We start from the raw sequence: 26124 nt of genomic DNA on the forward strand, positions 1-26124 counted from the left end.
TTTTCTTCTTTATGAAATTTTGAGCCTAGTTGACATTGTTTCTAATTCATGGTCGCAAGATAAGATATATTCTTAAATATAGAACTTTCCCTGAAAGACCATGGCCTGAAAAGAAATAAATAACTTAAAAGATTATTTTGTTTAATGTTATGAATGCAAGTACCCTAAATACTTCTACAGTATCAGAATTGTAATTCAGTTTCATTATCCTGTTAACATTGTATGAACATCTGTTGGCACAAAAGGTATGTTTTTCCCAAAGTTATCTAGCTTAGTGCGCTTTATTAGTTGTAATGAGTGTTAGTCTGTTTTGTATTTATTTAATTACTTGACTGTCCTTGATTATTTTTGTATATAAAATTAATAGTTTTCCCCGTTATTATTAATTAGAACATCACTCTGCTTTTGTGATAATATACATTTATACTTACACTTAAAATTTTATATTTTAACATATATTTAACACATTTATATGTACTTTAATACATAAATTATATTAAGGAGATCTTCATTTTGAGTTCTATTTAGAATGCTTACCTACTTTTGAAAGTAAATTATTAGATATTAACCAAAAATGTTAATGATAAGCTTTGTTTTTATGTTGTTCATAATGTTAATTAGAATGAGATCCTATGAGATGATATGTTCTTTGATCATGCATAATTTTAGGGGCGCCATAAATGGCATTAAAGTAGGCATTTAGCTGTTGAGGCTCGCCAAAGCCTAAGCTGAAGCCAAATAGCAAATTTTGGCTAAATATGAAGGTTGAACCAAACTTTAATACATCCCTAATGTGTTAAAGTAATTAGTTTTAAATCCTATGCTTATGTAGGTTTTATTTACTTAATGAGAACATATACTGTATAACTAGACATGCATTTGTATGTATTTTATATACATATATCCCCATAGAGTAAGTCAATATTTTTTGTAAAATGTAAAGTAAAAATTGTTCTAAGGACTACTTGGAAATTTAGAGACCAAATTATAGCTTATATCATTTATTCATAAAATATCAAATGCTTGTATTGTTCTAAAATCCTGCAGATACACAGAAATGTACAAAATAGTCCCTATTCTAACCAAGCTCATAATCAAATACGGAACTTGGATATTAAATAAATAATTAATTATCAATGTGATGAGTGTAAAGATATGACGGTTTCTGTGAGAGGATATGGGAGATCTGGGATGGTATGAGAATGGAGTGAATCAAAAGATGGTGGGAAATAAGGTTTTAAAGGATTTTTACAGAGAGGAAGGAGTGTGACATCCATGAACCCTGGCTGCAGTGAGGGGAATGGATTAGAGGGGGAAAAACAGAGTTAGGGAGACGAGTTAGGAGGCTCTTGGAGTGATCTGAATGAGAGATGGTGTTGTAAAAATGATTTAAAGGTCTTGCATTGCATTCATTTTCATACCATTATCCAGCACCTACTGGGGTATACTACTAATTGGCACTCCTGTAAAACCTTTTTATTATTCTGGTAAAAATGCAGTGTTGGTAAAAAGTGACAGTATCTTTTCAACATAAAAAGATAGAGATGTTTCCCATATGACAGAAAGAATTTGAGGTACAATTTTTTTTTTTTTTTTTTGCGGTACGCGGGCCTCTCACTGTTGTGGCCTCTCCCGTTGCGGAGCACAGGCTCCAGACGCGCGGGTTCAGCGGGCATGGCTCACGGACCCAGCCGCTCCGCGGCATGTGGCATCCTCCCGGACCGGAGCACGGACCCGTGTCCCCTGCATCGGCAGGCGCCCCAACTTTAGATAAATTCTGAAAATAAAAAGTTACAAATCAATCTATCAAGCAATAAAATTGGCAGGGTGGGGCTTCCCTAGTGCGCGGTGGTTGAGAGTCCGCCTGCCGATGCAGGGGACACGGATTCGTGCTCCGGTCCGGGAGGATGCCACATGCCGCGGAGCGGCTGGGCCCGTGAGCCATGCCCGCTGAACCCGCGCGTCTGGAGCCTGTGCTCCGCAACGGGAGAGGCCACAACAGTGAGAGGCCCACGTACCGCAAAAAAAACAAAAAACAAAAACAAAACCAGAATTTATTTAAAGTAGATATTATAGTAAAAGAAAACAAAAGATGCAGTGAGACTATAAAATGATTAAGAATCAAGAAAACAATCTGTAATAAAGGGGTAGGGGAAGTTAACTGAAAATCTAGAATAAGGAATATTATTACAGCTTTGTGAATAATTAACCCTTTTTCCTGAGACAGTTACGTCAAAGAATCACTCTGGATAACAAAACTCTCATAGTTATTAGTATTTGTGTGTGTGTGTTTGTGTGTGTGTGTGTAAAGAAGTAAAACATTTTATTAAGCAGTCTAAATCTTCTCTGAGTCTTGAGGATAATTGTATGAGGATATTTCAACAGAAAATAAAAATGAAGCTCCCTCACCTACTTTGCTTCTGAATTTACCTTTTATTTTCACTTGGAAATGAAAATGTCTTTTAACTCCAAATGAATGTATTGACATTGTATATATGTATTAAAAAAATTGGTAGTAAATTGATGATGTTTTGGTAATATCATAAGTGTAATTTAATACTCAACCATGTAGGATCAGTACCCTGGAATTTGTTTTTTATTAAGTAGTATTTCAAGAACTTCACAGTCCAGAAGAGAAGCTGATTCATTGTAAATGAAGTAATTTTAAGGTATTAAAGATATGTATATATCTTTTTTAAGTTATACACATCTTAAATTATTTCCCTGTGATATTCCTTAGGTTAGAGTTATATATATAATATATATATATATATTTATATATATTGTATATATTCGTCCTACGAAAGGAACTAAGATAATTCAGATAGGGTAGGGAGAAATTGTAAGGGCCTCCTTTTACGTGCCTAGCCTAGAAAACCTTCTTTTTTAATAGGTAGATATTTATCCTGATTTTTTTGACATACAGATTTATATGTAGAAATACATGGTTATGTCTCCTGTTTCTGTTTTGTTTTTGTAATATAAATGGTTTACTTTATATGTGTGTTATGAAGATTTACAGATGAAAGGAGTGCCACATTTTGACCAACGTTTTTTTTGACAAAAAAGCAAGGATGGAATGTTTCAACATTAGAAAATTCCTATTAATATAATTGACCACATTACCAAAGAGAAAAAGCTGATTAATCACCTCAGTAGATGCTCAAGACATTTGATAAAATTTAATACCTTCTCTTTAGAAATTGAGGCAGAAAAACCTACTTGGTTTCTTTTCTGTGCTGTTTTTTCATTCAGCTATCTTTTTTACAACTATATAGTTGTAGTTCTATACATCCAACTTTCATGTGTGTGTGTGTGTGTGTACATACATGCATGCACACACATACATATGCCACAAACTCAACACAAGTTAATTGAAAACTGAATAAAGAAAAATCATCTGTGATTGACCTACTGAGATCATCCATGTATATTTCATCAGAATCACTGTAACTATTTTTCTAGTGAATTTATTACGTTTTTGCCATGCTATTAAATTTTTTTTCTCCAAAGGTATATAGTATGGAAGGATTATATTTTATTTAACTATTCATGTTTCAGCATTTAAGTTACAGACGTCTTAAATTGTTTCCCTGCAATATTCCTTAGGTTAGAGTTAAAATTTCTGGTTAATGAGTATGTGAAGTGTTTTGATCTCTATTATGAATTTGTCCTTCTGAAAGGTTTTGTAGTGGTGGTCTATGAGAGGATCTCTTTACATATGTAACATGTTGACAGACAAAAAAAAAATTGGAGAAAATTAACATGAATTGTTGTATGTAAAGCAACCCATCCTTTCACATTTTGTAGGTGCCTTTAAGAATAGCTCTGAGTTTTGCTTTGTTTTGTTTTTTGACTCCTCAGAAAACCAGACAAACAAAACAATAGATGCTTCTGTTAATAAGAAAGCAGCTGATAGCACATCACAGGTAAGATTTTTCCTACTGTTTCAAAGTAAAATTCTAATTATAGTCCATAAGAGAATGAATTTCTATCAATATTCTTTGGTAAAATGAAAATTATTCTAAGTCTGCTTTTTACAACTGTCCAAAAATTTTCAGTGTCTCTGTGTTGTTTGACAAGAATTGAGTTTTTTTGCTTAGTAGTTCTCTTAGAAATAATATGTTTATTAAATTAACTAACTGCTTGGATTATATATAATCGGCAGTCTACTTGTTTTTGTTCATATATTGTGAAGTTTTAAGTCTCCATGTGTAATTTCTTCCTGGCCCATCTTTTTAAGAAGGTCTCTCTGGTTTACCTCCCCCGCGGGGATCCCCCCACCCAGTCCTCTGTCCTGCCATTGCCAACACACACGGAGACATCATTTTAGTTTCTTCAAAGCTGATCAGAGATAGCTTTTATGGAAAGAAAATCTTGGTCTTTCTGATAGCTTATTAGCACTTTGCCAGTGCTGGTACTTTTTCATGTTAAATTTAAATCACTCAGGAATGGAGTAACTACTTTTTTCCTGTATTAAATTGACAATGTTCATCATACTTCTTTTACTATATTGCTTTAGGTGTAATAGATTTATAGGGAAGTCATTAGGTTGTTGATAGTCTAATTTTATTTTCTTCCCTTCCTCTTAATCATATCAAGAAATGCATATATTTTTCCTAGAAAAATAAAAAATCTTGAATAAGTCGGGCATGAATAAATTACATGAATTTTAAAACAAGGGCATAATCTTTAATTTTGACTGTTTTCCTTTAAAATGATGGATTTTTAACCAAAGATAGGTGTACACCATGCTTTATAGAAAGCTATTAGAAATATTTTATTTCTTACAAATTTTAGCAGTCTTTTTATATGATATTAAAGATCAGAGTTTTGATTGCTTCTGAGGATGTCTTATAGTAGCTGTGTTTTTAATTAAAAGTATATGGAGTACTTTCTGGAAGACACATGGTATAGGAAATGTTGATATATTCAGTGACTTTTATGGAACATTTATAGGAAGTCTAGCCTTACTTTATAAAGTAAACCTAAAAGTAAACAAAGAAATTACAAACAACTTTATTTCCCTCAGTAATTTTTTTTCTTGTTTGTCTGGACATACTAGGTAATGTTTCAAGACACAAAAATGGACATTGTAATGGCTGTGTTTTTATCTTATTAAAAATGATGATTCTTGGGCTTCCCTGGTGGCGCAGTGGTTGAGAGTCCGCCTGCCGATGCAGGGGACACAGGTTTGTGCCCCGGTCTGGGAGGATCCCACATGCCGCAGAGCGGCTGGGCCCATGAGCCTGCACGTCTGGAGCCTGTGCTCCACAACGGGAGAGGCCACAACAGGGAGAGGCCCGCGTACGGCAAAAAAAAAAAAAAAAAAAAAAATGATGATTCTTCTAAAGTCGTACTGTCTAATGTGGTAGCCACTAATCACATGTTGGCCATTTAAATTAAAATTTAATTTAATTTAGGCTTAAATAAAAAATTTACTTCCTATATCAGAGTAGCCCCATTTCAAGGCTCAATAGCCAAATATAGGTAGTAACTACCATTTTGGAAAACAAAGATACAGAACATTTTCATCATTGCAGAAAGTTATACTGGATTGCTGAAATAAAGTGTATGTAATATTGTAAACATCTAGGTGAAATTAAAATTGATATAAAAGTTTGCTAGACTTTTAAAATTGTTTACTTAAAAATATCCTTTTTAAATTAAAGAAAAACAACAAAGCAAAATAATATAAAATCCAGTAACACCCAGCTGCTTATTATGTTCTAGAAATTCTAAAACATCATGTGTTACTCCCCACTTCACAGGTTTTAGAATCTAAAATGTTTTACTTTACATTGTATTGTATAACTTACATTTTCATGAACCAATCGATCCAAAAGACGCCTGAAATAGTGAGAGACTGCATCAGGTAGCAGAGAGACAGTGCAGCCAAATATTAAGCTCTCAGTGGTTATCTTATTTGGCTTACAGGAAGAGTAATTCAATACCATTGTATGAAAAACACATACAAGTAGCATGACTAGGGAGCTAACCTGCCAAAGTCATGCCTGGTCAAAAAAAGATTTTCAGCTTTGAATGAGTACCAGTTATGGATTTAAATAATAAATATAATATGCAAGCTTTATTATATGATAAGAAATATATATGTGCTGCCAGTTATAAATTGATGCTTTACTGGCTCTTTTGGGTTACAAATAAAATTTTTGTTGTTGTGCTGAATACCTTGATTAAGGTAACACTATTTTCTTTTAAATAAATTTATTCATTTTGTTTATTTATTTTTGGCTGCGTTGGGTCTTCGCTCCCGCGCACAGCCTTCTCTAGTTGCGGTGAGCCGGGGCTACTCTCCCTTGCATGGGCTTCTCATTGCCGTGGCCTCTCCCGTTGCGGAGCACGGGCCCTAGGCGTGCAGGCCTCAGTAGTTGTGGCACGCGGGCTCAGTAGTTGTGGTGCACGGGCTCAGCCGCTCCACAGCACGTGGGATCCTCCGGGACCAGGGCTCGAACCCGCGTCCCCTACATTGGCAGGCGGACTCCCAACCACTGCGCCACCAAGGAAGCCCCAACACTATTGTTTTTTGAAGATATATTAAGAAATGATCGTTAGGTTTTTCCCCTGTATGTTGCTTAGTAGCAAGTAGACTCTGGTATGAAACAGGTAGCTTGTGATTCTTTAGACTGTTAACTTTCTAAGTATACTCTGCCAGCTTCTTTTTTCTCTGCCAAATCTTACTTAGTTGTACTTCTGAACACTTTAAGGCTATTATAAATTAGAAGGAATCTGGATGACTTTTATGGAAATGATCGTTGTTCAGACATAGCTAATTTGAAACTAATTAAATGTGTAAAATATTCTCTTTGTAGTCCTTGAAGATTTCTCTAATGTCCTCCAAATAAGTATTTATTAACATATTCCATATAATGAGTTATTACTACATATTTTATTCATAGATCTCATTTCATATAGTACATTACTAATATATTTCATATGGTGAAAAACATTATTTATTTGAAGTATCATCGTATGTTGTAAAACAGTATAGAAATCTTTTTCTGCCACATCTGTAGTTTTATATTACTTTTTTGAGGGACTCAAGATCAGCCTCAATTTTGTTTATTTGCTGTAAGGACTTATAAGACCTGTGACAGGTTATACTCATGGTTATGGTTTATCACAGCAAAAGGTAGAGAGCAAAAACAGCAGGAAAAATATATGCATCAAGTGGGATTAAGTGCGGTCAGGCTGAGGCCTCCATATTCTCTCCTGTCCAGCACTGCACAGGATGTGCTGTCTCTCTGGTTATTAACTGCAGGGACATGTGCCAATAGTCTTTGCCCAGAGAAGACTGACTGAGTATCAGGGTCTGAGCTGACTATATAGCTGCCTCTTTCTTTGTAACCAGCCATGGCAGTCAAAACTCAGGACCCCAACAATGAAACCAGGTGTGCATCATCAGACTTGATGTCTGTGCAAATCAATCCTGATAAGCCAGTATGACACTGTTTAAGGAGTACATAAGAAAATTATCATTTATTAACGTAAACTTTCTAAGGGTCACATTCCTGGTAGCCACCCAAGCCTGCCTGTAGTTCCCAAGTCCCCTTGGAGAGATGTGTGTGGAGTGAACAACCAGGTCTTCTGTATTTATAACTTCCCTTGCAATTGTTGAAGTGCCCTACTCTAGCCTTTCAAATATGTTCTTGTTATTTGTTTCAGTAAAAAAAAAAAAAAAACCAAAAAAACCCCAAAAAACCTACAAAGCCAGTATCTTTGCTTTCTTGAAATTTTCTTAGTGTTCACTTAATGAGAGTGGTCTCATTTTGCGGGAAGGACACATGATTAAGTAACTTTTTAATAAAATAGATTCTTAGTATTAAAACCTATTTGATACAACTAAGATGTTTTTTTAATGGTTTCAAATTGAGTAATTCTGTAATGTGTGTAAATGCAGATATAGGCATGTAATGTCTCTGATTACATAAGTTTTCTCAGAATTGATGGCAGAAAAAATGTGAAGATATATAAATTTGCACCTAGTGGCATAGAAATAATAAGCTCTAGAGTCAGACAGTGCCTCCTGTCACTTAATAATGTGTAAGCCTTGAATAAGTTATCTAACACCTTGATTTCTTACTTATAAAATATGGCTAATGCTGGTCTCAACCTCAGGATTATTGTAAAGATTAAATTTGTTAATGAATGTATTGATAAAACACTTAGCACAGAGCCTGATGGGAATAGTGCCAGCTATCATGACTGTCTTATAATTGCTGTTAATAGTTATTGAAATAATTCAGTTTTATTTCTCAAGAAGAAAATATAACCAGGAAACTACCTGTAGTATGTGATAATAGATGAATTTTATCAGTCAGGTTATGGTAAATAAAAATATAATGTAGGTTACATCATTGATTATAGATCTTCTCTTCCTATTATATTATACATTATAGAAAAATATGCACCTTATAATAGAGCATCAAAACATGAGTGAAAACAATAAAAGAAATAAACAAATTGACTGTTTTATCGTTATAAGGTTTACCTCCTTATATGTTATCTAACATTAATGTGATTACAACAGTTTTTTTATGCTTGCTTTTTTTAGTGTTTGTGTATTTGTATTTAAAGTGAGTATCTAGGAGAAGAAAACTAGTGATTTCTTGATTTCTTGATATATTATTTCATCTGACAATCCCTAATTTTGATAGGAAATTTCATTGCATTTAGTTAGTATAGTCGTTGATATGGTTGAATTTCGGTCTGCTGTTCTGTAATTTAAAAAATATGTCATCTGCTTTTTTGTTTCTGAGTACTTTTTTTCCTACTTTTATTTTGTGTTGATTTTTTAATATTCTATCTTAATTTTTCTGTTGTCTTCCTGTTTTTCTCATTTTCTACTTTTGAGATTTCTTATTTGCACATCTGTTAATATCATATTTTCCTTTAATTCTTTGACAGATTTTTTTCATTTTTTAAAAATGGAAGTATAGTTGATTTACAATGTTGTGTTAGATTCTGGTGTATAGCAAAGTGATTCAGTTATACATATGTATATATTCTTTTTCATTATAGATTATTGCAAGATATTGAATATAGTTTCCTGTGCTATACAGTAGGACCTTGTTGTTTATCTGTTTTATATATAGTAGTTTGTATCTACTAATCCCAAACTCCTAATTTATCCCTCCCCCCCTTTTCCCCTTTGGTAACCATAAGTTTGTTTTCTATGTCTGTGAGTCTGTTTCTGTTTCGTAAATAAGTCAATTTGTATCATATTTTAGATTCCACGTATAAGTGTTATCATATATTTGTCTTTCTGTCTGACTTACTTCCCTTAGTACAATAATCTCTAGGTCCATCCAAGTTGCTGCAAATGGCAATATTTCGTTCTTTTTTATGGCTGAGTAGTATTCCATTATATGTATGTATGTATGTATATGTATATATGAGTGTGTGTATGTGTGTGTATATATATAATCCCACATCTTCTTTATCCATTTATCTGTCAGTGGACATTTAGGTTGCTTCCATGTCTTGGCTATTGTAAATAGTGCTGCTGTGAACATTGGGGTGCATGTATCTTTTTGAATTAGAGTTTTCTCCAGATATATGCCCAGGAATGGGATGGCCGGATTATCTGGCAACTCTGTTTTCAGTTTTTTAAGGAGCCTCTTTTTCTCCATAGCAGTTGAACCAATTTACATTCCCACCAACAGTATAGGAGAATTCCCTTTTCTCCATACCCTCTCCAGCATTTACTGTTTGTAGACTTTTCAATGATGGCCATTCTTACCAGTTTGAGGTACCTCATTGTAGTTTTGATTTGCATTTCTCTGGTAATTAACAATGTTGAGCATCTTTTCATGTGCCTATTGGCCATCTGTACATCTTCTTTGGAGAAATGTCTATTTAAGTCTTCTACCCATCATTTGATTGGGTTGTTGGATTTTTAGTTATTGAGTTGTATAAGCTGTTTGTATATTTTGGAAATTAAGCCCTTGTCAGTCATATCGTTTGCAGATATTTTCTCCCAGTCCAAAGGTTGTCTTTTCGTTTTGTTTATGGTTTCCTTTGCTGTGTGAAAGCTTATGAGTTTCTTTAGATCCTATTTGTTTATTTTTGCTTTTATTTCTGTTGCCTTGGGAGACTGACCTAAGAAAACATTGCTATGATTTATGTCAGAGAATGTTTTGCCCATGTTCTTGTCTTGGAGTTTTATGGTATCATATCTTATATTTAAGTCTTTAAGCTATTTTTAGTTTATTTTTGTGTATGGTGTGAGGGAGTGTTCTGTCTTCATTGATTTACATGTGGCCGTCCAGCTTTCCCAACATCACTTACTGAAGAGACTGTCTTTTCTCCATTGTATCATTCTTGCCTCCTTTGTCAAAGGTCAGTTGATTGTAGGTGTGTGGGTTTATTTCTGGGCTCTCTATTCTGACCCATTGATCCATATGTCTGTTTTTATGCCAATACTATGCTGTTTTGATTACTGTAGCTTTGTTTATTGTCTGAAGTTGGGAGTGTTAGGTCTCCAGCTTTGTTTTTTTCCCTCAGGATTGCTTTGGCAATTCTGGTTTTTTTGTGATTCCATATAAATTTTAGGATTATTTGTTCTAGTAATTCTTTGAGCATATTTTTAACAGCTGCTTTGAAGTCTGCTGAATTCAACATCTGGCTCCACTTGGAGTTATTTTTATTGACTATCTTTTTGTCTTTAGTTGGGTTCTACTTTACTGGTGTTTGCATGTTTGTCTAGTAATTTTTGATGAATTTAAAACTTAATTTTAAAAGTGGACCTTAGTTTGAAAAGTGGACCATATAGATCTGTTGTAGCAAGTGGATTCTGTTATATTCTTCAAGGTTTGTTAAGAACTTTTCATTTTGGATTTTTCAGATCTGTGATGTTTGTAAACAAGTCATTTTCTATGAAGTCATTATCAAAGAAAGGTTTATAAGTGTAAGATTTAGAATTACATCATTGTGTTTGGATTTGGCCTGAATATAACATCAAAGAATTATTTTCTTTAATTTTGCAGAATTGGAGTTTTATAGATGAAAGCCTTAATCATTTGGAGTTGATATAATATATCATAAAGTAATTATGATTAGCATTTATTAAGTAGTTACCATGTATCATGCTTGGTGTTAAGCTCTTTGTATGCATATTTGCATTAATTCTTATAATAGACTTCATATCCAAATTTTGGAAATTGAGGAAATGTGCTTTTAACATAAATTCACATAGCTTGTATGTGTTGGAACTAAAAGATGCACTCAGTCTTTTTGACTTGAAGATCTTGGCTCTTCAGGTCTGTTTTGTACTGCTTTCCTTTTTTGTTGCTATTATGTAGTTAAATTTTTAAATTACATTTCTAATGATTTTGGGCAGTGGGTGGACTTCAGTCAACTTAGATGGCAGTTGATTACAGCACATCACATCCTATCAAACGACAGCATTCTTCAGGGGAAAATATATTATTTTATGTAACCTAATTCTGGCTTTAAAGTTGCCTTTGGTGTTTTTGTGAATTAACGTTGATAATTTAGTGTAGGATTGGTCAACATTTAAATGTTAGAAAATGGATTGTATGGGACTTCCCTGACAGTCCAGTGGTTGAGACTTCGCCTTCCAATGTGGGGGGTGTGGGTTCAATCCCTCGTCGGGGTAATGGGATCCCACATGCCTCGGGGCCAAAAACCAAGGCGTAAAACAGGTAATATTGTAACAGACTCAGCAAAGACTTTAAAAATGGTCCACATGAAAAAAAAAAAAAGAGAGAAAAAGTTAAAAAAAAATTTTAAAAAAAGAAAATGAATTGTTTACATTTAATCACTTAACACACTTGATCATCACTTTAATAGCTCTATGCAATTGACAGTGTAATTTAAAAAAAAAGAATTTATTGTGAAAGGATTTCAAAGTTTTTATGTGGCACATATTTAGCTCATGAGTATCCTTGGGTCATTTATCTGACAAACACTCTTTCTTCAGGTGAAGCCATTAGGTGTCCAAACTGAACCAGGCTGTGCATTATCCTTGTTTCCCCTCAGTATTATTTTATTTTCCTTATGTCTGCCAGAGTTTTCTTTGCAAAATGCAGATGTTTTGTTTTTTTCAGAGTGGAAAAGCCACAGGCAACGATTCAGGTGGGGTCATTGATCTGACAATGGATGATGAAGAGAGTGGAGCTTCACAAGGTACTTAAATATAAGTAATCCTACTAAGGAATGCTTTGATACCATTTTTCTCTCTTAATCCATTATATTCAGTGAATACAGATCTCTACCCCATTATTTGTGTCCTTTTTAGAAAGAGGGTTTTTAAGATTAGAATTAAAAAATAGAAATCAAATCTTGAATGTATATGAACAAGGCATAAAGGAAAACAGAGCAACTAGGAGAATATTTGACTTGTGGAACACCTCTCCTTTTATATGTTATTTCACTTGATCCTTACAATAACCCTATACTGCTCATTTTAGAGTTGAGGATAGATTCAGAGCGCAAATTAAACCCAAGTCTTTTGACTTTAAATTAAATGTTTTTTCCATGTGTGTGTGTGTTTTAATGTAGATGTTAAATGAAAGTAATGTTAAAAACCATGCACACCCAGAATTCTCAATATTATTCTGAGTTATAATATTTAGAAATTATATTGGTTAGATATTAACCAATATTCCCAGTTATTCTTCCACAGTGTTAATAGGTGTTCTGTGATAAAAGTTCATGGTTAAATATGCTTGGAAAATGCTGAGTTAAAATTATATGGATTTTTTCCTTAATACAGATTTCTCCGAGCCTTTGCTATGCTAATTTACAGTGTAAATCTCCAAGAATGATTCAAGCTATAAAGTATTTCTCAAACTTATTTGAGAATAACTGTTCACAGACATATTTGTAAAACTTTGTGGTGGTAATTATATAATACATGTGGAAAATCTAATAGGATCAGGTGCTAATTATTTTACCTTAAAGACATTAAATTTTTTTTAAAACTAAAGATTTTTAAAAATTACGTTTTAGGGAACAAGACAGTTAAGTTGGTTTTAGGAAAACAAAATTAATTAGCTATACAATTCATTATGTGACATTAAAGTCAATTTTTTTTTTTGTATAAAACTGATGTAAAATTGGAAGATTTGTGCCATCATTTGTCAGGGTTGAATTCATGCCCGTCTGATTATTGGTTAAAAGTTTCAGATTTTCTGTATTGCTTTTACTATTTTTTTTAATAGAGAAATCTTAATGGAAGGAATTTCCTAGAGCACAAAAATAAATACAGGTTATTTTTGAGAAGACACAGGTAAGGCTGGTTCTAGATAAAAAAGTAAAGTAAGCAAAGTTTGTTATCAGTGCTCTTGTCAGTTCCCTTTCTATCACCCCTGCCTCTTGGAGTCTCGTTCCATTGCCCCACCACTGAGTGTTACTTAAATTCTCCCATCTAAAGTGCACTGTTCTTCATCAACACTCAAGTATTAAAGTAGCAGTTGCTGAAGCCTTGAATTTGTTGTATTGAGTTAGAAGTAGGATTCTTTCGTTAAAAAAAAAAAAAAGTAAAACTGTGTTTTCTTTAAATGTGAATTAGAATCTGTGATAGAGCCAACAGTGAATTGTTTAAGGTCCTGACTTGGTTTTCAAATTGGCAAAAGTACACTTAATTAAAATACAAAGAAATTGTTCTCTTAGGGGTACGTGTGATGAATGGCAAGGATAAACTTGTATTTCTAATTTTTTTCTATCAATAATCATATTGTCTCACTTTTAATTAACAGACCCTAAAAAGATAAATCACACTCCTGTGTCAACCATGAGCTCTTCTCAGCCTATATCTCGACCACTGCAACCCATCCAGCCAGCACCACCTCTTCAGCCATCTGGGGTGCCAACAAGTGGACCATCTCAGACAACCATACACTTACTACCTACAGGTAAATATGCTGAATCACTAAGCTGAAACTTTAGTTTTGCCTGCAGTGAAATATGACTGTGAAATTGAATGGAAAGATTAGACAGAAAATTAGCTCATTTAGGTAAATACCAATGAGCGTGATTGCTGGATCATACGGGAAGAATATGTTTGGTTTTGTGAGACACTGCCAAAGTGTCTTCCAGAGTGGCTGTACCATTTTGCATTTCTGCCAGCAATGAGTGTGAGGAACTATTGCTCCACATCCAGCATTTGGTATTGTCAGTGTTTTAGATTTACACCATTCTAATAGGTGTAGTGGAATCTCATTGGTATTTCATTTGCATCTCCCTAATGACATGTTATGTTGAGTATCTTTTCGTGTGCTTGTTTGCCATCTGTTGTCTTCTTTAGTGAGGTGTCTGTTCAGATTCTTTGTCCACTTTTTAATCGTGTTGTTCATTTTCTTATTGTTGATTTTTAGGAGTTCTTTGTATGTTTCGGATAATAGTCCTTTATCAAATATGTCTTTTGCAGATATTTTGTCCCAGTCTGGGGCTTGTCTTCTCATTCCCTTGAGATGAATTGGATTTTAACCCTAATTATGTTAGTAATAAGTTATAAAAACGATAAAGTATTTTAAAAAAAGATTAGACAGAAAATTAAGACTAGTCCTCATTGTTACTTTGAAGGCAATGTATGTTTTGAATGCAGTATGACTTAATTTCGTGGACAGTCTCAAGTAGCAGCACTGATACAGAATAGTTATAAAGAAGAGTTCAATTATATATGTCTTTGCCACTGTAAACAGCAGAAATGAATATAGTTTCTCTGGAAGGGATGAGTGTAATGATTCATTCTGATTATAACCAAGAAGTTATAATTGACTGATCAAACAAGAATTTTTAAATGATTCTTAACTAGAAATAGTTTTAACTGGCCTAACACTACTGTCAGAACCTCTAATATTTTACCTGCTACCTCTCAAGAAACTATAAATCAGACATTTTCAAGATGTCGCCTGTATCTCCTAATCTGTTTAGAAGCCAATCAAGACAGGTTGTCTTCTTCAAAAAATAGCCTATTGCTTAAGAGATTGAGCTGCAAAATGCTTATATAAGCACTCTTCTCATTAAGGTATACATTGAGCTCACATGGAATCTGATCCAGTGAAATAAATTAAAATGACAGTCACCTAATTTAGATAATTTAGAAGGAAATGTCATTATGCAAACCCATGAACAATACAGATAGTAAAATGGGGAATAAGGAGATGAAGAGATAAGTATTCCTCCTTGTATACTTTACTTTTTTCCGCTTTTGAAAGACTCACGTTGAAAGTTAGGATATGTAAAGACTAAGCAGTCTCTTTATTATATCCAGTGTTTACCTCCAAATTTATTTTATTATAGAGCCCATTTTTCCATATGAAAGTATATTTATTATTGATTTTTATTATATAGTTAATATGTGGTCATTTATAAAATGAAATTCTAATTCAGAGAGTTATTACCAAGAAACTGTTAACTCCTGAAATCATTACTGTATTTCTGTGCTGTCAGTGAACATCTAGGACTCATATTTTGATAAATATGTGTTAATATCACTCAAGGCATTAATGCTCTCTGGAACATAAATTAGGAGGAATGCCACAGTAGAGAAGGAAGAAGCCTGTATTTTAATGGGTGTTTTATTGTTTTGAGTAAGAAATGGTTTGGCTCATCTGAAGAAAATGTCAATTATAATAGCCAGTTTTTTTAAACTGTGGGAACACAGAGTTACTCTCTTGGATTTATACCCATCGGTAGAAGGCCTGGAGGGCCGAAAGTTCCACTCTGCTAAGAATAATTTAACACTGAGGAAGGGAAAATTTACTCTTTTAAATCACTCCTATAAGATCATACTCTCAAGGTCTAAACCCTTTCTTCATCTTCACTTGCTTATTTAATCTAGTTAAACTAGAGTAGGAAGGGCGTTGGACCTGGTTGAGGTACTCTTTTCTTCTGAAGCTTGGATTGTAGTAGTATTAATTTTGATTGGCCCTGTCATTCTTACCTTCCACGATTACAAAAGGAATCGCTTGTCTCTAGTTCTCTTTATTATAGTAAATCAGATTTTGTATAATTATCATTTAATACTGTTTACTTAGCATAACATTTACTGCATTTTTAATATATTTTTCTGCTCTTCATTAGCTCCAACCACCGTGAATGTAACGCATCGTCCAGTAACTCAGGTGACCACGAGGCTCCCTGTACCAAGAGCTCCTGCAAACCATCAAGTGGTTTATACAGCTCTCCCCGCACCACCAGCTCAGGCTTCCCTGCGAGGAACTGTTATGCAGGCTCCTGCTGTTCGGCAGGTCAATCCCCAAAATAGTAAGAGACTCTTCCTGTATATGGCTCCAAGTTACACGTAGTTCTTTAGCACTTAGCTGGAGTAGCTTATATTGACATTAGATTTAGCAAAAAGTGCTAAATATCATATTAAAACTATTATTAATTCATTTTTCTTCCCTTAGGAGAGTTAACCAGAAAAATTGGACTTGTATATTATCTGATATGTGTTCTGGGTGTTGTCTTCAATTTAATTACTTATGGCCTGTACTATCACAGTACCCTATTTGATGTTGGTCTGTACTCTGTTGAGACACCTTGCCTAGTTAAAGTGGGAATGATCAATTGTGACTTAGCCCAGATGGAGATAATGGTAAAAGATAGCCTCCAATGAGAGAGTCTTAAAGGTATGGAAAGTGGCTGAGAAATAAAAGATGGGAAAATGTTAAAGGTAACTTGTAATTTCCATATGTATATGTATGTGTATATAAATGGAAAAAATATATATATATATATTTTTAGTAGTAAAATATATCATACAAACAAGTTTCTGTAAAAGATATATTTAAAATTTAAAGAAAAATGGCAAAATGAACCACATATGAATTCCCCACCAGCCTAAGAAATAGAGCTTTATCAGTATCCAAAAGTCTACTATATGCCCGCCTTTAATTGCATCCCTCTCCCTTTCTATCAGAGGTAACCATCATCCTTACTTACTTTCTGTTTTTCTGTATGGTTTTGCAATCTATATATGTATCACTAAAAATATTTAGTTTTGCAAAATTTAATAGCAAGGGCAAATCCATCTGTTTAAAGAAACTTCAGTAATGCCATTATTAGGTGATGGCTTCTAGGAGAAGATAAACTAAGCAGAGTCTTTGGTTCACATTCTGGCTTCAGCTTTCTCAAGTTTACAAGAGCTTTCTCTGGGGAGATCAGTCAACTGTGTCATGAATGAATTCTGGGAAACTGGGCTCACCCCAGTCAGGGTACATGGTGGTACTGAATATATGGCAGGAATATGGTTGAGGCATGGGTGGCTTCTAAGTTTTCTGCTTTTGTTGCCCTGATGTATGTCAGAAGAGTTTTCTGTTGGATGAAATGAGTATCCTCAGCTGATCAGCAGGGCATGGAAAGAAAGAGGAACCTCATTAACGCAAGGCAAGGATAACTTCCCTGTCCTGGAGGCGGCCGCGATCTTTGTGAAGTTAGCTTCAAGTTTTCTCTCTTTAGAGTCAAACTGCTTCATTCTGACCTGTTTGCCTTGTACATGTCTACAGCTCCAGTGTTTCAGCGTTCTAGGATTTTCGGTTATAGTCCTTTTGGTAGGGACGGCATTTATTTCTCTCCTGTCCACTAAGTCTCCTGTTCTCCTCTTCCTTGATTTTCTCTCTCATTTGGGGAGCATATATCCTGCAGTGGCTACTTGAGGAAAAGTTCACAGAGGTAGATTTTATTTTGGTAGCTCGCATATGTGAGAATTTCTTTATCCTCATGCTCAAATAATACTTTAGCTGAGTATAGACTTATGGAAAAATAGAAATATTTTTCCTTTTGAATTTTAAAAACATCACTTTACTGACTTTAAATGTTTAATTCAGTGTTCTACCAAATTTGGAATAGAATTCTAATTTTGTCACTGAATTTTCTTTTATAGGTGTTACAGTTCGAGTGCCTCAAGCAACTACATACGTTGTAAACAATGGATTAACCCTGGGATCAACAGGACCTCAGCTCACAGTGCATCACCGACCACCACAAGTGCATACTGTAAGTGTGGATGCTTGGTTTCACAAAATTCTCACCTGTAAAGCCGTCAAATATCATTGCAATTGGTACCTTTTTCTTTAAACTGGTTATATCAAAAGGAAATGACAGATCTTCTGTGTCTCCAGCAGAAGTTTATTGAAGAAAATAGACCTTACCATTGTGAGCAAATGTTTGTAGGGAATGATGGTTGAGGATTGCTGAGTTTGCTTGTGGTGGTGAACAGTGTATAAAAAGAGTCCGTATCTGGGGCATGCAAAGTGAAATAGACCATTTTAAACTCATGGTTAAATTAAAAAGAGCATTTTGGAGTATTAAAAAGGATATTTTAAAAAGTATCTTTTCATGTTCTAACTTTAGTTTTTATTTAATACCTTTATTATAGGTATGGCCGCTAATGTACAGAGGGGTTGAGTAACCAGCCCAAGGTCACACCTCATACATTTTCGTCATCTGGCCTTAACTTACCTTTCCAAATGTGTATGTTCTTCTTCACATACCCGATATCTAAATAAAAGTTAATACTTGTTTTTGCCCATAAATCCCCTCACTTGCCTATCCCCATGCCCTTGCTCATGCTTTTACCTACTGGCAGAAAGGTCTGTGACTATTGCTACATTTCTAAATTCTATCTTTCACAGTCGAATATAAACGTCACCTTTTTCGTGCTGACCAAGGGAAAAAATATATACATTCAGCGTTAAATGTGCTTACTTATGAGAATACGCTGCTGTCTTTATTTGGGAAAGCAGTTTGAAAATGAAAGTAGAGTTGATACTCAAATTTTACATGATAGACTGCCACACGTTATTTAAAAATGTTATGTTATATTAAAATAAGTATCTGTAGTACAGATCATCAAATCATAAATTATTTTGTTAGAAGTAGATGCTTATTTCAGTTTTTATCAAGATGATGTTCCAGCAGCAAGGGCTTTTGTTTCCCAAGGAAAACTCAGTATTTTAGACCTCAGACGTAGAGTGGGAGGAAACTTAGCTCTCACCGTGCGGGGCGTTACTGGTTACAAATCATCAACTAGAACTTGCCAGAAATGGCATGGGGTCTGGTGTCTCCCAGGGTTCTTGGTGTAAGGTGAAGCCCCTCTAAATGTTCTCTAGGATGCTGTGCTCTCCCTTCAGCAGCGGCCCTCTTTGTGGCCATTATAAACTGGCGTGCCTCTTCCTCCTCCAGGAGCCCCCCTCACGCCCTGTGCACCCGGCGCCCTTACCAGAAGCCCCGCAGCCGCAGCGCCTGCCCCCAGAGGCCGCCAGCACATCTCCGCCTCAGAAGCCGCACTTGAAGTTAGCCCGGGTGCAGAGTCAAAACGGCATTGTGCTGTCCTGGAGCGTCCTCGAGGTGGACAGAAGCTGTGCCGCCGTCGACAGCTACCATCTGTACGCTTACCATGAGGAGCCCAGTGCCACTGTGCCCTCCCAGTGGAAGAAGATTGGAGAAGTAAAGGCGCTTCCCTTGCCCATGGCATGCACTCTCACCCAGTTTGTATCTGGAAGCAAATACTACTTTGCAGTACGAGCCAAGGATATTTATGGACGTTTCGGACCTTTCTGTGATCCTCAGTCAACGGATGTGATCTCTTCTTCCCAGAGCAGTTAAACCTTGGGGCCTTTATCTCTTCCTCTTTCTTCAAAAGTTCCACATTTGGGTCTCGCTTTAATCTTGTGCATGATACCCATTGTAAAATCCACACTGTGCAAGATTTCTTGGACAGATGTGTATATACATTACATTTGTTTATAATCAGAATAAACTCAGCCCATAAAGCAGAATCTTTTCCTGAACAATTCACGCTTCAAGGTTTTGAAATGTAAATTGCACCTTGCTTTAGTTCTGAGGCTGGGGTATGTGTGTGGGTGTTTGTGCTTTTCTGTATTTATATGTTTATTGCAGTGGAATCTCCCATTTTCATTCTCAAATTTACCTCTCTTCCAGTGTGAAGTAAGTAGATCAAAGGATTTGAGGTATGTATCTGGCATGATTCTGCTTCTCAGAGATCTGTAGGTTCATAGATAAATGATTTAAACTGAATCTAAATGGAACCCAAAGAAAAAATAAAAAGCAAAATGGTTAAATAGTTTAAAATAGGTTAATTTGAACACAGGAAAGGATCTGTTCATCTTTTCTTTTGTCTCTTCTGGGTTGTCAGTTAGATGAAAAAGATCTGCAATGGGCCCTCCCTTTTCTAATCTGGTTTTTCCATTTATTTTGTGCCTTAAAGATTAACGACAAAAGTAAACAGGGCCGTTTGTCCATTATTATTTACTCTTCCCTGACAGCCTTTCACCCTCATCTCTCCTTTATCTCCACCAAACGTAGCACATCTCCCTCAAGTAGATTTTAGACCAAGCCTTTTATAAATAGTCTCATCAGTGACATCGCTACGTTTAACTCCAACAATTTGACTTTTGCTCTTTTCTTCCAAGAACATAAATGCTTTTTATTTTTGCACCACGTTGTGGAAGAAAATTTTCCTTCAAATATATTTTGGTATCTATGTTGCACAAGGTTTTAGAGATGATGAAAGCAATTCTAGTTTACCTTATCACCCAAAGCATAGTATTCTTTCAAAGGAAGTAAATAGTAAAATTCACAAAATACAGCGAGTAAACTATCAAAGGGAAAGCTCCGTTTCTTCTTTATGCTCCTGTCATTCTTCCTGTCTTAATCTTTTAACTTTGTTTTGATGGTGCTAAGTTTTGTCTGATTTACTGTATGTCAGCTTTGGATAGGATTTTTAAAGTATATCCTTTGGAGTCATTTTATGTAACAATTAGATATAACTTCTGTGCATCTCTGTTCTTCTTCAAAGTTTTAATCAAGTTCAGCTTAGGTCATGGATTTTCATTATGAGTGCCAGCTATACGTGGTATCAGGTACATGTTTGAGTGTAGATAGCTTAAGACAGGAGAGGTGGTGTAATCTGGGGGGTGAGAGCGTGGTTGGCCATACGTGGAAAGGAATTTGTGGAGTTTGTGAAACAAATTTTCCGGTCATCTTCCCATATCATATTTGAATTCATACTCCTACCTTCTTAAATAAGTCAGTCATTAATTTTTCCTGGAATTATAAGCAGGAGCTATGGCTTCAATATTAATGCTGCTTTGTTTGCAACTTCGGTGGCTTGTAATAAGGAAGCATTCTAGTTGTAAAGAAACTCTTTAGAGACTTTTACCGGTCAGTGTACTGTCGTGTTGGGTGTGAAGTCTGATTGATGCTCAAGAAAGCCTACAGATTGCCAAAAGTAAATCCAAAATCTTCCTTTTGCTTTCAGAAAATGAGACCACAATAAGAATTAAAGTTTCCACTAATTGTATTTGCCAACCAACTATGTAGACGTTACCCATTCTAGTACTAATGATGATGGTAAAGAAGTTGCCAATGTCATGCCAATGAAACTTTAAAGGGAGAAACTGATGATCTTCTAGATGTGTGTGAGCACCTATCTTATATCTGCATGTATATATGTTTTTACCTGCAATGGTTGCAGTATTAATTATGTGTTCAAGATCATTCCTGTCTACAGAATAGAAAGCCCACGTTCAAAATTGTTCTTTATTGACCGGTTTTGTGGTCACTTGATAATAATTTGCTTACCTAGCCTAGAAAGGTGCCCTTGGTGAACGTTTTTTATTTATATTTACTAATCCTCTTTTTTTTTTTTAAAGCTTTCATAGCATTATATAATCAGGTGAAGAAAGCCCAGTAGAATGAAAATATTATTTTAGCCTATATTGTGTCATTTCTGTCAGAGAAAAAAAATACTTAAATAGTAACCCTAAAAATAGATTTTCTACAGTAAAATAAAACTTTATTACAGGTGGTGGAGGGAAGGTACAAAGAGAAATTGTGATTATTTGAGGGAAAAGATATTATGAGATGGTCTCCTTCAGTTAGCCTGCCATGGGATTCATAGGCAGCAGCTATATTGGAGTTACTTATGGGTGCTAGGCTAGAACTCTAGGCTTTTATTTGGGGCAGGTTTTCATGTTGAGGAGTACTTTCTTTTTGTTTGGTTTGTTTCTTTGGGGACAGAGAATGGAGGACTCAACTAGAAATAGCTACTGGTTACAGATTTTTTTAATAGCAGTTCACACTCCATGGTACCTTTTTTTATTTCACAATATCTTTTCACAGAGTGTTATAAATAAACTTGATAATCCCATTTTGGGAATGCAAGTTTGCTACCTTTTTAGCCTGACAATACTTGTGTAAGTATTGCCTTATTGGAAATCCTGGGAACTTCTGATACTTCAGCCTGAAATATAGGATGTTTATATGACATTTAAAGGTAATTGTGATGTTTGTTACTCTCTGCTTTGCACTTTGTCAGAGTAATCTTCACCCTGTTTTAAGTGTAAGCCTCACATTTTAAAATTATGTTCTTGCCAGTAAATTTATAAATTACATACAAAGACATCTGTTGTTAACAGGTAACTTTATGAGGTAACTATATCCCTCTATTTCTCTGGACTCACTTTTTAAAATATGCAGAAAACTGTGTGCTGTTTAACACAGTAGAAGTTTATGAGAGAAGTGAAGAGCAGAGCTTTCTTCCTTGAGAAGTGAGTGTTTATTGGGATACCATTTGCCTCACAGAGAGGTGTTCCCCACTTTCCTGACCCCCATTGCCAGATAGTAAATGAAAGGTTTAATTGAAAAAAATGACCTAAAGCAAGGAGCTTGGAATCTTAGGACCACCTGTCAGCAGAACTCCTTAGGTGGGCCGCACCATACAGTTCTCTTGCTATATCGGATTAAGTGTTAACGTGGGTTTTTTTTGTTGTTTGCTCTTTTGCTTACACTTTCAAAATGATCCTTTATGCAGCAAGGTGTTAATACTGCATACACTTTTGTCTTATTCTGCGAATTTTCCAGTACTGTACAAGATTAAGAAAATAATGCCTGTGGTATCCTCCTCACTCACCTTTATACACTGTGATCTTAGCACAGTAGGTTACGGCAAACACTTCCAAGTGTTCTCCGGGACTTTCCTTCTTGGGCTATTCATTACTTTAGCTTTATCATTGGCCTGTTTTATTTTAATTTCCAGAAATACCATGTCCCAGTATTAGATTATTGAAAATAACTCTATCTAAAACCAGTGTATGATTCTGCCTGCCTTACTATTTACTGGGCAAATGAGGCTCCCTCCCCTTTTTTAAAATTTTGGGACAAAAAAAAAAAGATTAGAACAATTCCTATACGGTGTTTTGTTAGTGCGGCAGGTTTATCCAGTTCCTAAAACTTATTCCCCTTGAGCCAGCCAGTGGGGAGGAATAGGATGATACAAATACATGCTTTGTCTTCTGGTCAAATTATTTTATCATGCTAAATAAGTTTTTCATTTTTTTTTATTTGTAGAGTCAGTTAATACCCATCATTTATATTTAATTGCCATCTTTTAAAAAAATTTTGTTTGTAAATAAGGTAACTGGGCAATCAAACACCTTTTGGGAAATCCTGGCTTTAGTGTTTTATCAACCATTTCAAATTTAAATATAAAAATAATTCCTTTGTAGTAAACTTGCATCCTGATTTTTCTTTATTGCAGTTGAAAGTGTAAATAATAAGACAATGTAAGACCTTCCTAATGTCTAATAGAAACTGGGCTATAGCAAGTTGCCCTATTTTTATTAGGTTTTGAAGGTTTTTGTGGGGTTTTTCTTTTTTAAATGTACAGTAGAGTGTTGTCTGTATAAGTGTTAACTGTAGTGGGATTTTGTTCAGCAAGCCTGAAATTTATACTTTGAAATAAACTGCTGGGTTTTTCACATCCTGTGTACTCTGATTCATTCTGATTATTCTCAGCCCTTGTGTTTCTTTGCTTTTTCTTTTGGGAGTCTTTCACCTTGTTGAGAGTCACTGTTACACCGTTCAGTATGGCTCGTTTAACTTAACTTGACAGTACCATGGTACTCAAACCACATATAGTTCTCCAGCTTTGAAAGGAAAGTTTGTTATGCAGAGTTGCTCCCAGATTAGATATGCTGCTTTTAACTAATGGGAGACAACGTTAAAGTTTGCTGTATTATGTGCCTATCCTTCGCCAGAAGAAGACTCAGCTGTTGCTTCCTAATGACCAGGAAAAGAACACTATTGGAGTATTCCTATTGCAGGTCCCACCACCCCCTAGAGCTCTGTCATCAAGCACATCCAGCTGGGAGAAGGGGAAACAGCATGAGCAGTACAGGCTGTTAGGGGCCAGGCCTGGAAAAAGTCCGCTCCCGAGAACTCCGCCACGTGGCACAGCTGCCCAGGGCAGCCTGGGAGGTGTGGTCTGCGGGCCCAGGCTTAAAAGCAGAGAATGGATTTTGGTGAGCGAGGGAGCAGCTTCTACCATACTTTCTTGTGTATAAGCTTGTGCGCTAAAACGGTATTGTCGTTCATCGTATGTAATGTTTTCTTCTACGGTGCTCCACCCTGTAGTAAAAGCTTGTTTTAAACATGACAAAATTGGCAGTGAAAAATGCAAGTGATAGACTGGACTGAATATATTTTAAGACTAAGTCTGAATGGGAAAACGTAGTTAAAATAGTGCCCTTTGTATCTCACCTCCCTCCATTTCATGTCAAGTTACAGAATTGGTTTCATGGTAATAAAATCAAAGTTGTAGGCCTCTGGCATGCCCTCATGGAGAGTTTTGTTGAAACGGCTCCAGTGAAAAACAGGGAGGCCACCTTGTACTGTGGGCCCACTAATGGCATAGGCTGTGTACGCAGACGCCAGGTGGATATCTGCCACCTGCAAAGAGAGGAGAGGGGGACATTTTAGGAAACCGCTGGGCAAAAGCTAGACTACATCCCTGCTGTACTTATCGTTCCTGCTCCTCGTCCAAAGTCACAATATTAGCTCCCCTTAAAGTGAAATCTTACAGGCTTCCACAATAACGTTCTTCTGCATCTATCTGGCATTCAAATGTGCACTGACTAGTAGAAGTGTGTTAAACTAACCGCCAAAAGTGTGAGATCTGGAATCAGGTTACTCACGTTTGGAATTCTAGCTCCAAAACGTATTTTGACTCCGTTTTCTCATTTGTAAAAAACTCTGCTTCATAGAAGAGTTGTCATAAGGATTAATGAGAGCAAATACTTGAAGCAGTGCCTGGAATAGATTAATTCCTCAGTAAAAGTTGTTATGAATCAGGGCACTAACGAGTATTAAAGTAGAAGGAACTCGATGAAAAGTGAGGTCCGTGGTTCTTAAAAACACTTGAACATTGGGGAGCAGCAGATCTTAAGCCTAGAGGGGAAAGCAGGAAACGTCTCATAACTTCTGGTTTTCCTCATATTCAAAATGGCTCAAGAGAAATGATATTTTTAAAGTATATGCTTCAACAGAGACTTTTCTGATGAAAAATTGGCAGGCTCTTGTCTCCTGAAGAAAGTAAAACTTGGCAGATGGAAGCCTGGCTTGGGTTCTCCCCAGTTCAAGTCATTCTCTTTGTGTGTTCTGGAATGGATATAACACTTTTCACACACTTTACTGAATGTTTGCAAATGCCATTAAAAAGAAATAAATGCAAAAGCATTCACTGGGGCTTCGTGTGTGCCAGGCTCGCTACATCCGCTAAATTTTTCTTACACAACATTTTGAGAGTCATTAAGGCTAAAGCTTGGCTCAAACTCTTCTAAGGCATCTTCTGTTTAGACATTAAGCTGATAGAAAAAATAAGGTATGGGGGGTTGGCATTCTTACAGTTATCAGAGCTTCAGACAGAACAGTTAACTCCGCTTGTAACAGATTTCTTCTAGAATTTAGGACTGGAGATGCAAATGAAAAGACATATGCCCAAGCCAAAAGTGCAAAAGGATGTGGTAGAATGATTCCTTCCACCAACTAAATGGCTAACTCACAACCTTGGACATCCCAAATCCTGGTAAATTTTTAACTAACTAGCTCTCTGAGGGAAAAAGACCCCAATTTGTAGTGTTTGCTGATTTCCACGATGTAACTATTCCACCACTTCAAGCTATCAACTTGGTGTCAACTATTTTAACAACTGGTTCTCACAAGCCTATATGAGTGGGCTTCAGCCCCACTGCAAACTTCTTATTACCTATATTGTGGACACATTACGGCACTTAACAATTCTAGCATAGTGAAAAGTCTTTATTGCTTGAGCAT

The 26124-nt window shown here is 35.6% G+C and overlaps 2 protein-coding genes across 3 annotated transcripts in view; one reads left to right on the forward strand and one right to left on the reverse strand.

The window, feature by feature from the left end:
- ATF7IP (activating transcription factor 7 interacting protein) overlaps window positions 1-23773 on the forward strand; it is a 127650-nt gene extending 103877 nt beyond the window's left edge. For both annotated transcript variants that reach the window (XM_060024327.1, XM_060024328.1), the window contains exons 10-15: window positions 3865-3929; window positions 12090-12168; window positions 13743-13898; window positions 16072-16254; window positions 17873-17985; window positions 19174-23773. In XM_060024327.1, the coding sequence (XP_059880310.1) occupies window positions 3865-3929; window positions 12090-12168; window positions 13743-13898; window positions 16072-16254; window positions 17873-17985; window positions 19174-19596 (1019 nt within the window). In that variant the 3' untranslated portion in view covers window positions 19597-23773. The remainder of the gene's footprint in view (window positions 1-3864; window positions 3930-12089; window positions 12169-13742; window positions 13899-16071; window positions 16255-17872; window positions 17986-19173) is intronic.
- The window catches only part of PLBD1 (phospholipase B domain containing 1), a 68690-nt gene continuing 66330 nt past the window's right edge, over window positions 23765-26124 (reverse strand). The window contains exon 11 of the mRNA XM_060024329.1: window positions 23765-24741. Within this exon, the coding sequence (XP_059880312.1) occupies window positions 24574-24741 (168 nt within the window). The 3' untranslated portion in view covers window positions 23765-24573. The remainder of the gene's footprint in view (window positions 24742-26124) is intronic.

Source organism: Delphinus delphis, chromosome 11 (genome assembly GCF_949987515.2).
Source record: "Delphinus delphis chromosome 11, mDelDel1.2, whole genome shotgun sequence".
In the NCBI taxonomy this organism is placed as follows: domain Eukaryota; kingdom Metazoa; phylum Chordata; class Mammalia; order Artiodactyla; family Delphinidae; genus Delphinus; species Delphinus delphis.